Consider the following 11,436-nt stretch of genomic DNA (forward strand, 5'->3'; position numbering starts at 1 on the left):
AATCTGGAATGTGGCTTTATTAGATGCATGCCCAGAAGCTCATTTTTCAAGACGTTCTTACAACTTCCATCGTCCTGTCAAAGACCCGGACCAAGCATTCCAACGGACTAACACGATGAAGTCTTCAATTGGGTTTTCTTGTTTTACCCTCGACTGTTCATCATCTTGGTAAACATCGCCGTGGCCACGAGCCCCTGAAAATTAACCGCAACTGAAGCCCTGGGTAATTATCTTAATGCGCGTCGGCGCGCGACCCACAAGGCACGGTGGCCGAGCGCCGAAGTGCTCGCCGAGATACTTGCTACTAAGACAAGCGTTTTCCGGTCACCCCGAGGCCGCGCGAATGGGTTGCGCGACCCGCCGCCTCCCCACCACCACGCCCACCCGCCGCCTCCCACCACAGCCACCGGCCGCCTCCCCCACTAGCTCCGATTGCCTCCCCCTCGCTCCCCTCCTCTCGCGTCAACACCTCCTCCTTCTTTTTCCTTTTCTTTTTTCCCTTTTCTTTTCACCTCAAAGCTATTTTGCAAAATGCTACATCAAAATAAGAGTTCCCAAACACTTCAGCATTCACCAAATGCCCATTCTTATGAAGATACTTGGGGAAATGCAAAGCCATTTCCCAAAGTTGAACCAAACAAAAAACACGATGAAGTCTTCAATGCGATCTTGGTAAAAGCTCGAGCCCCTGAAAATTAGCCGCAACTGAAGCCCTGGGTAATTATCTTAATGCGGAGATACTTGCTACTAAGTAGCGTTTTAGAATAGAAACTCATATGATACGCCTAATTCACTAATTCAACTTCGAAATGTTTTGTACCATAGCTTTTCATAGGGCAATTAAATGCAAATAGGTAAATCATCTATGCGCTAGACAAGGGATTTGTAGGAAATACGCTTTATCTCAACCTAATCTCTTCACGTGACATATCGAGCAAGGTTTGGATCTAGAATCTTTGATCACCTTATTTACTTAGCTAACAAGGGAGATACATAGATTCTAGTGTAAATCCCAACCATCTTGCTATAAGCCCAAGCAAAGCACCTACAAGTTGATGACGCTATCCAATAATATATACAAAGCGGAGCCACATAAAATTGTATAAGAAAATAGACACAAGATTAAAGCTATACTTTTTACTTATGTATAAATATACTAGTCATTTATGCTAAATCTTCAACTAGTTACAATTTCGAATTGTAATGCAGAATGACGAAAATTATATTATTATTTTTATCTTTGATGACATTTATTTTTTTCTCGAGTGAGAAGAGAGGAAGGAGAAAAAAAAGCTGGGCTCCATGTCATTCAAATTTCAAAAAAAAAAATCGTCCCAAGGCAAACAAAAGAGGCCTTTTTCATCCTCTCAAATTCTCAATCAATCAATCAATCAATATCAAAAAATAACCCGGATGAAATCCTTTTGTTTTGTCGACTAGAAAAAGCGAAACTAAAAAACCGCGTTCAAAATATCCGAATAAATACGGGGAAAAAAAGAAAAAGAAAAAAGATGAGCGGGCGACAGCGTGGCATTCACGTTAATTCCGATGAAACCCGAGGTCAGCTTAACAAACCCCCACCCCTCCCCCACGCATCGCTCCTAAACTAGAAAATTCAATACGCTACCTTGCTTCGACCGAAGTCCTCTCCCTCTCTCTCTCTCTAGACATATTCAAATCCGATTCTCTCTCTAGCCTCCCCGTCGCCGCTGTCGTCGCCGGTCGCCGTCGCAGAGCCGCGGAGGAGGAGAGGAGAGAGAGAGAGAGAGAGCGGAGAGACGCCGGTGCGGGGATGGGGCAGCAGTCGCTGATCTACAGCTTCGTGGCGCGGGGGACGGTGATCCTGGCGGACTACACGGAGTTCACCGGCAACTTCACCAGCGTCGCCTTCCAGTGCCTCCAGAAGCTCCCCGCCACCAACAACAAGTTCACCTACAGCTGCGACGGCCACACCTTCAACTTCCTCGTCGACGACGGCTTCAGTAAGTCCATCGCCTCCCCCCTCCCCCCTCCCCTCCCCTTCGATCCATCTCCGTTGGATTCCGGTCCTCCAAGTCCTCCGCGCCTCTGATCCGCGCGAGCGCCGCTCGATTCGGTCCGATCTGTTGCCGCGTGCTTCGTTTCGGGAGAGTCGATCGTGTGCGATGGGGAAATGATGTGATCGGGACGGTTGGACTGTATTCGTCTCGATTCAACGCGATTGGGAGATAGTATTCCATAAGCGAATGATGATTAGGTCTGCGCGTCTCCCGATGTATTCCCACGGAAAAGTTTGCAGGGAAACACCGCTCGGTAGAGGTCTGTCTGGTTACGTTGACTTAGGTTGAAAAGCTTTGACTAAGCCCTCCGACGAATTCTGCAGTCGGGCGCTTGGTAATCCTTCAGGTGCTCCATGCGATTGCTAGAATTCTGTTGAAGTTTGATTGAAACAATGGTTCTATAGGTAGTACCGGCTGATCCATGGAGATGATACTCTTGCACACGGACACACGCACTGGACTTTGATAGTGCTGGGCGTCTTGGTTGCGCCTGCACAAGCTCCGGAACCAACGGTTACTCTCATACTCATGTTAAAATAGAATCTAAGACAGGATGATTTCCTCTACTATTTGGCGAGGTAGCAAAGCATATCTTGACTGAAAGAAGTGAATTTATGGATGCAAATTACACTAATGTTGTGGAACCTAATCAGTTAACCATGGGACCATTAACTGTTTGTGCTTACTGCTTGAATTTCCTTGCCTTGTCTTTGGGGTTTGGATTTGGGTCTCTTTTAGGTTACCTCGGTAGCATGCTAAACTGGACAAGTAATTGTTTGCAGCATACTGTGTGGTGGCCGTTGAATCTGTCGGTCGGCAAGTTCCAATTGCTTTCCTTGAGCGAGTCAAGGATGATTTTACAAAGAGATATGGCGGTGGAAAAGCTGCAACTGCAGTTGCCAAAAGCCTAAACAAGGAATTTGGGTGAATTCTTTTTCTTAATCAAGTCTAGTTGATTTTGTTACACAGTTGTGCAATATACTTTGGAATTAAGACTCTGTCCTTGACATAGGTCCAAATTGAAGGAGCAGATGCAGTACTGTGTGGATCATCCAGAGGAGATCAGCAAGCTTGCTAAAGTAAAAGCCCAGGTTTCAGAAGTAAAAGGAGTTATGATGGAAAATATCGAGAAAGTAAGGCAAATTAACATCTGTTTACGGTTGCTCGCTGATTATCTGAATATGAAGTTGATTTCTGAATTTCCTATTGGGTTTCGGATTTTACGATGTATATCATCAATCTGGTTCATAGTTCATACAAATTTTAAAGGGTTACAAACTTGCAATGTGTGGTTACATTTCTTACTGATTTTATTCTGCTTTGCAGGTTCTTGATCGTGGAGAGAAAATTGAGCTTCTGGTCGACAAAACTGAGAACCTCCGATCCCAGGTAGGGAAATGCATGTCTTCTTGATGACTCTCTAGGAAGTCAAAATGGGCACATCTCAATTAAACACGATCATCCTTGTCCCGTGTATTCTGGTTAAGTTTGTAAGAACCTCCTCTTGTATAAAATATATCTGAACTTGAGCTTAAAGTGGTGATAATAACTGATTTAGAGAGAAGATTAGATTAAAGGATTGTATTTGGTTTATAGCCTGTGTAAACTGTGTTGGATACATGACTCGTACCTTAACATGTCAAGACCTGTGCATGTGTACGCCTCTCCATTCAAAATTAGTGCATTGTTTAAGTATCCACCTAAGTAAATCCATGGGGTGAAAAACATAGTTGCTTTTATATGGTTTTCTCATCAAGCACTAGTACTATTCAATAAATTTGCCAAGGGTGATATTGACGTCCTTTGAAAGGGTTCCGTTCTGGTAATTTTTCTCAGTTCTTACCGTTCAAAATTTGTCGGAATAATTGCTTTTCTTTTGGAGAGTTCCCCATTCTCTTAAGCTGGAGTTGGATTTGCACTTACGCTCGTCTTTCAGGCACAAGATTTCAGGCAGCAGGGTACTCAGATCAGAAGGAAGATGTGGCTGCAGAACATGAAGATCAAGCTGATCGTACTCGGCATTTTGATCGCTTTGATTCTCATCATCGTCTTATCCATTTGTGGCAATGGCAAATGTAAATAAATTTTGGAGCTTTGGAGAGATTGCATTAATTTCAAGTCACACACAGTATGGACGCGTGTTCTATATGACAGTATTTAATTGCTGTGTATAGTCTTGTACTCTGAACTTTTGTTCTAGCGAGTCTCACGTGTGCTTTTAACTTTCTGGTTCTTGAGATTTCCATTAGTCTTATTTTGGTAGAGTTCTTTGTCCTCATCAGCTTGGAATTTGGACGGGCACCGATTGCCAATCCTCTTTCGACTATGAATAAGGGAGTATGTCCTTCTCCTGTTTCCGATTTCTGAATTTTCTCGATGGTGACCTCATCATTTAGCAAGTATATAGCAAAGGAAGATTCATTTTGTGAATAATTTCCTGATTCTGTCCACTCTGTCATTATCGGACTGGCGATTCTCTAGACTACATGTCTACATTGTTGAATCCCTGGTTTTGGGTGTTGACATTTTGAACCGATGAATACGTTGGAGCCAATACGACTGATGAAGTCGGACCAGCTTGCAATGTCGTTTGTATATTGACCGTGTCAGCTCCACGGATGCTTCATAAAATGAATTGAGGGCTGATAATCCTCAAGTGACCAGCCTCTGAACTGTGTCAAAATCAGAGTAACTCTGCTAATCGGGGGAAAAACAAAAATGATGCGTTAACACAGCAGTTATTGTGTAAATGCCACCGACAGAGACCAGTCATTTCGGCTGCCACAGAAGCAGAAAGAAAAAGAGAACCCTTCCTCATGATGAGATGACGAGCACAAAGGTGTTCCTTCATACATTGATTTCTATGTTATCAATCAGCCTGACCTTCCCAAACCAGGCGGCGACACAGAAGACGACGGGGCTCCTGATTTCTTCAACTGCCTCTAAACTCTCTTGATCTACAATCTGCAGATATGTAACCAAGAAATTTATTGATACGTTGGAAATCTAATGAGCGATGACCATCTATTTGCCAGTTTTTGATGTTCCATCGGTCCTTAGGGACCAACGTTCATTTAGAAAGATAACAGAAGCCTTTCTTTGGAACGAATTGCAGCAGACTTGAAGAGTAATGAGCCTTTGTGGATTCCTTTTGTCTCAATGGATTGAAAATGGCCAAATACTTTGCTTGTGCAAATATCAGATCCCAATTTCAACTCATAGGAACAGTAGACTTGAAGGCAAAGATGGCAGCTCCTTGCTCGTTGAATGCAACCTATCACTCTCAAATTTGTCAAATGCCACTATGGCTACACCATGTCCTCACCAACCGAATCACAGAAACATCTCATACTGAAACTTTGTCAATGGATTAAAGAAAAAGGCATTTGTCTCCATGTGATATGTTCTATCACCCTTAAAACCATGGCTATTCTACCAACTATATCTTGACCTAATCCCATAGTGTAAATGAAGCAATATCAATTCTATCTCATCATCAGACTGAGATATTCCACCATACAGACAAATATATTTGGCTAAATAAATTAGCACCTTACCTCAGCATAATCAATCTTCCCACCAGCTTCCTGTATTGCTTGGATGACGGAGTCCTTTAGATTTTGGCAGTTAACTTGACCCTTTTCCGCAGCAGATTTAGCTCTTGACAATGACCTGCTTATGGACAATGCCTGCATGGTACTGCAGATGTTGAAATAAAATTTGAACTAAAAGTTATCATATAAGCAACTGCACATCCAATAATTCTCTCGATTGAAGAAATACTGGCTAAAACTTAGTTGAAAGGTAACATGTCATACAAAGCATTCACACAAATGAATAAAAGTCGAGAATTGTTGATGAAATTTTGCCAGAAAACTGAGGGAAAGTGTACTAAAAGGACGAAATAAAAGATTCTCCATCTCTTTGCACGACACAAGATAAAGAGCATTTACAGATTCTACTTAGGTAAATCAGATAGAGAGCATTGAAGAACCTTTTCCCTTTCTTCAGGTGAGAGATGCACATTGCGTGAGCTTAGCGCAAGGCCATCATGATCTCGCATGACCTCAGAACCTATCACTTGTATGGAAAAGTCAAGATCTTGAACCTGTGGCAGGCATGAGGAAAGAAATGATTAGCAACAATACCTACAATTCTGTTAATCATCAACGGAGTGATTTCCATTTGGCCCTTAATAGATGCAAGTGTGAATAAACTAGATCGACTACACAACCAAGAAAAGAAACAGAAGAACTAGTTGAGTGAACATGACCAAGCTCATATTGTAAACTTACATGTTAAGGGCAAGATGGTGAAATAGAATAATAAACATCGTGTCAGATGCAAAACACATTATTGGCAAATCGATTCTCGATCAGTTTAAACAATGTTAAAGTAACTGGTGGCAACGTCAATTAATCATAGCATTTCTACCATTCTAGCACCTGATAGCAAGAACATGAAAAGTAAATTTTCGGACTAATGCACAATACCGTTGAAGCTCCTCATGTTGAATTACTCAACATAGTTGTAACAGAGTAAAAATCCCAATCCACAAATAACGTTCATAGCCAAGCAGCCTCAAACTTTCTGTTCAGAAATATGAAGTAAACGCATCTCCATATGTGGCAGCAGAACATCAAAAGAACAACAGCAATCCAAATCATTAGCAACCAGCCTTCCCAGGAGCATAGAACAGAATCTTTCACCTATGACTAAAACACCATCAGATTTTCAAATTAAATCTAATACCACCACTCTGCCAATTGAGTCATAGTCACCGCCAAAAACCGCCAACAACTCCGAAACTGGCATATGCACTGACAATGACTCCATTCGACAAGCAAGGCTATCATACAAATTGGAAGAGTAATGTACTTTTCTCAGCTTCAGCCCTTTGTCCCGCCACACCCGAATTACCGATGCTCGAATTCGAATAGAAGAGACTCACCAACCGCCGAATGATCCGCCACTGCTGGTAATCCTTCTTCCCGAAAACACTCACATCCGGCTCCACAATGTTGAACAGCTTGGTGACCACAGTGGCCACCCCTCGAAAGAACACGGGCCTGCTCTTCCCGCACATGCCCTTCTCCAACCTCTCCACCCTCACCCACGCCTCGTGCCCCATGCCCTTCTCCTCCAAACAAGACACGGACCCATTATCGCTCTCAACGCCAGAGCCACCGACCTCGCGTTGACCGTAGTCGTAAAGATTCTGGGGACGAAAGACGACGTCCACCCGCCGGGGACGGCCCTGAGCTTGCCCAGGTCGCCCTCGAAATCAGATGGGTACGTCGAGAGGTCCTCGGAGGGGGCGAACTGGCCGGGGTTCACGTAGACGGAGACCACGACGGCGTCGGCGCGGCGGCGGGCCTCCCGGACGAGGGACAGGTGGCCCTCGTGGAGGAAACCCATGGTGGGCACGAGGGCGATGGTCCTGCCCTGGCGCCGCGCGGACCTCGACCACTCCCGCATCTCGGCCTTGTCGGTGATGACCAGCGGCTCCTTGGGGGGCGCCGCCATTGGAGGAGGACACCGGAAGGGATTGGAAAGAAGGGAATTTCGTGGGGTCGGATGGGAGAGGGAGAGCAGCAGGAATTTGGGTAGGGCAAGAAGGAGAATGCAAGCGGGTCTTCAGTGGTTTCTGGAGGTGGTGTTCGGTGGTTGAGTCATTGAAGAGCGCCGCGGAAGCGGAAGGAGATGGAAGAAAAGGTGCAGAGCAGGAGAAAATGCAGGCGTGCGTGCGGCGGCTGGTTGGGTTGAAGTCAAAAAGGGCGACGCGACATCTGTACTTTCCTTTGTTTATTGACAATTTAAAGATGGCTTCGAACCTAGTGATCGATTCCAAATTCCTTACATGGTCTCTCTAGAATCTGGAGCTTATGTTTAGGTACAAGTTTATCAATTTTTGAAACTCGTTGTAGGTTTTAAGGTCAATTTCAAAATTCAATATTTTTTTCTTTTTTTAGTTAAATAAAATGAAAATGAACGTACTTATAATAAATAAGCTTGTCATTTATAAAAGAGAATACAAAACGAATCAAACTATCAACAAAAGAATGAATTGTTGGCAACGAATTTAATTAAATAAAAGTAGGGGTAAACGGTTCTAAGTTCCGTACAAGTTTCATCTGAAACTTTAAATCCTTCCATTGGAACAAGTTCCTCATTTTTTGGAACTTGAAACATATGTTGCATATCCTAGAATTTGGAACCTATTCTGTCATAGGTTCCAAAGTTTACCCATGTCCCACTTATATTATTATTTGAATGATTACAATTCACTAATCATAACTTATATTTAAAAACACAAAAAATCTAAACATTAATAAAGTAAAAATCTTAGTCATAAAATAGAAATTTGGATTAGTACTTCCAAATTATACACTTATCATTGAACATAATGGAATATCGAAAGATCGCACGGAAACATGGATCAAGAAAAATATTAAAACTTGTTATGGGTTTTAGGTTATAAGTTTTAGGTTCCAAATTCATCCAACTAAGAATCTAGAACCTACTCGTTGGAACAAGTTTTTCATTATTTGGAACTCGAACTTATCATGTATACCTTGAAACTTAGAACCTACAGGTTCTTACCGGTCCAGTTCTCAGGTTCTAAGTTCTACTCTAGAACTATTCTCATCCTTATTTGGACTAGTGTTGTTTTGATTTAAAAAATTATAATGATTAAATGATAATTTTTAATTTATGATAAGAATACTAGTCTATTTTAGAGTCTGGACAAAAAAATCAAATAAAAAATAATTATAGATTTATAGCTCACCATGAGTTATTATGCTACCAAAGCCCAAAAAACAAATTGCAAAACAAGTATGGATTGTCTGCATAGTAACATTCAATAGCCCTAAAAATTTCAGGAGTTTCAAATTTGAGATAAAAAAAGTCAAAAGTGTGTGCATTGCAAGAATAAATTAAGTTAAAATTAAAAAGTGAAAGCCAATTCAGACACGTCTTCATAAATTAATACATCAATTGATATAATATAACTATTATTATCAAGCATCATGTCGTATTTGTTTGTTTGCAATTTGGCATTCTACTTTTGTCTATCCATCTAACTATCAATTTTATATGATAGATTTTGAAATATCTTACACAATGCTCTCTATTTTCATTTTTGGGCTATTCCTGTCCCTATTCAATATTAAAACGGATGAAAATTCTATAATCGTGCTTGTACTCCCAATCAATATTTTGATTATTTTCAATCATTGTTGTATTAAGTGACAAATTTCTTAGTTGTCACATTTTGTATTGATCAATTATTCAGACAATGATGACATTGAAAGGGAGCATAAATAGGGATAGAGAATATCCACCCACGTGCAAAAAGGCATATATAATAGCAATGGATAATAATTAGAATTAATACATTGAAAAAATTATTGATAAATGTCAATTTACCCCTTGAACTTTTGATCGGCTCAATTTGATCCTTAAACTATTCATAAACATTTTTTGTGATAAATTTACCCCAAACTATTTTTTTGACTACCAAAAACCCCAAAGGGGCTCCCCTCGCGGCGTGCACCTCGTATACCTTTAACAAATTTACCCTAACGGCGTCGTACACTTGTGACACATTTATTCTCTCGGTTAGTTTTAGTTAAATTTTCTTGTTAAATTATAAAGTTAAATAACACGTGACAATTGACCGGTATATCAATTTGGGATTTTACACTACACTGTTTGTCACAGTTTATAATTTTGTGATTTTTGTGGTATTAATCTAATTTTCGGAGGGTATATTAGTCACAAATTTACTAGTTTTGGGTTTTTATGGTCGAATAAATTAGTTTGAAGTAAATTTGTCATAAATGTACCAGTTTATGGTTTTTTATAGTTAGTCAGGGTAAATTTGTCATAGGTGTACCAGTTTGGAGTTTTTCATGGTCAAAAAAATAGTTTGGGGTAAATTTGTCATAAGTGTACCAGTTTTGGGTTTTTTAAGGTATTAACTCTAATAATTAATTAGAGTCAGTTGATTTTGACACATGAAAATTATTTGCGCTTTTTATGTAAGTCTCTGTTTATTTCGAAAAAATATAACATTTAAAAAATATTTTTAGAAAGTTATTTTTCCAAGAAAAATGATAATATTTTCAAATGTTTGGCTAAAACTTGAAAAAAAAAAATTAAAATGATTTTCCTTATTTGGTATGGAAATTTAGATTTTCTAAGGAAAAATTACCAAAAAAGTTCAACTTATTTATTATGTGCCATTTCCGTTTTAATTTATTTTTATATTTCTTATCATTTCTTCTTTTTTCTCCCCCTTTTCCTTGGTCGGTTGCAAGTCACAGCGACAACTAGTGACCAATCACAGGCGAAAGATAAACTCACCCAACCCGAGAGAGATAGAAGGTTGAAGCTCAAATCTCGAAGCTTGAAGGTTGAAGCTCAAAACGGCGTGATTGAAGCTCAAAGGTCAAAGCCGGAGGTCTTGCCAGATTGGCGAGGCCTGACCTCTGGCGAGCTCATCCTCATCTATGGCCAACAACCAACCAAGGAAGAAGGAAAAGGAAAAAAATAACTATATATATATATATATATAAAAGGAAAGTAAAAAGAGTATATGGTGGAGACTCTAGGTCTGGGCAAAAGAAAAGATGGGAAGATGATTTTATCTTCTTCTTTTTAAAATCATTTTTTCTACTTTTGAAAATGTTCTTTCCATTGACCGAAAATGTATTCCTTGTGTGGTTTATTTTTTGTAAACCAAATGCTGGAATATTCAAAAGCTTTTTCTTGAAAGTTATTTTTAGTAAAACAAATAGAGCTTAAATGAGAATTTTTTATCAGATTCATAGAATTTATTGAAACTATCATAAATAAAATCATAATATATAAAGTCAAGTATCCGAGTTGTTCTCTATTAGTGAAAAGATATGTTCTTTCACGTGTGATTTCCAGTGAACTTCCGTCTCCCACGCAAATTTATTCATTCTTTTATACAACAATGCAATTATATTGTGCGTTGACATGATTATGTTATAGCATACCAATGAATGATATTCTTATGATTCCTCGACACAAGGCACATCATCGTAACAAAATGCAAATATGATATTCGATATTTTCACAAAGTTTTTTAATATTCAGGATAAAAGACAAATGGTCAATGAATTTTCATTTAACGGACAATTTCATCTATAAATATTTGATTCGAGCAATATAATCCTAAAACTAATGATTAATGTTCAATGTAATTTCTAAACCTTATGAAAATATTTAAAAGTTTAGAGCACCAAATTGAATATTGAATCGACATTTATAGATCACATTAAATAAATTAATAGTTAGCAACAACATTACACATTAAACCATCACATTAAATAAGTTAAAATTCAAGGATGAAATTGGACCAAAT

At 39.6% G+C, this 11,436-nt stretch overlaps 2 protein-coding genes across 2 annotated transcripts; one reads left to right on the forward strand and one right to left on the reverse strand.

Annotated features, from left to right (window-relative positions):
* The first annotated feature begins 1,600 nt into the window (after positions 1 to 1,600).
* LOC104456548 (vesicle-associated membrane protein 722) lies at positions 1,601 to 4,301 on the forward strand. Its single transcript, XM_010071359.3, has 5 exons — positions 1,601 to 1,982; positions 2,822 to 2,963; positions 3,052 to 3,172; positions 3,366 to 3,428; positions 3,976 to 4,301. Exons 1-5 carry the CDS (start codon positions 1,793 to 1,795, stop codon positions 4,120 to 4,122), a joined length of 663 nt encoding a protein of 220 aa, XP_010069661.1. The 5' UTR covers positions 1,601 to 1,792; the 3' UTR covers positions 4,123 to 4,301.
* A 316-nt stretch (positions 4,302 to 4,617) lies between these two features.
* Positions 4,618 to 7,820, reverse strand: LOC104456547 (pantoate--beta-alanine ligase). Its single transcript, XM_010071358.3, is given in 5 exon segments — positions 4,618 to 5,003; positions 5,597 to 5,728; positions 6,034 to 6,147; positions 6,991 to 7,280; positions 7,283 to 7,820. Coding segments are annotated over 5 exon segments (936 nt in total). The 5' UTR covers positions 7,566 to 7,820; the 3' UTR covers positions 4,618 to 4,886.
* Between the last annotated feature and the right edge of the window lie 3,616 nt (positions 7,821 to 11,436).

The sequence above is a fragment of the Eucalyptus grandis genome, chromosome 8 (genome assembly GCF_016545825.1).
Source record: "Eucalyptus grandis isolate ANBG69807.140 chromosome 8, ASM1654582v1, whole genome shotgun sequence".
In the NCBI taxonomy this organism is placed as follows: domain Eukaryota; kingdom Viridiplantae; phylum Streptophyta; class Magnoliopsida; order Myrtales; family Myrtaceae; genus Eucalyptus; species Eucalyptus grandis.

Coding starts and splice junctions, on each gene's coding strand:
- LOC104456548 (XM_010071359.3), top strand. CDS start 1,793: ATGGGGCAGCAGTCGCTGATCTACAGCTTCGTGGCGCGGGGGACGGTG. Junction 1,983..2,821: donor CCTCGTCGACGACGGCTTCA/GTAAGTCCATCG, acceptor AATTGTTTGCAG/CATACTGTGTGGTGGCCGTT. Junction 3,429..3,975: donor CTGAGAACCTCCGATCCCAG/GTAGGGAAATGC, acceptor CTCGTCTTTCAG/GCACAAGATTTCAGGCAGCA.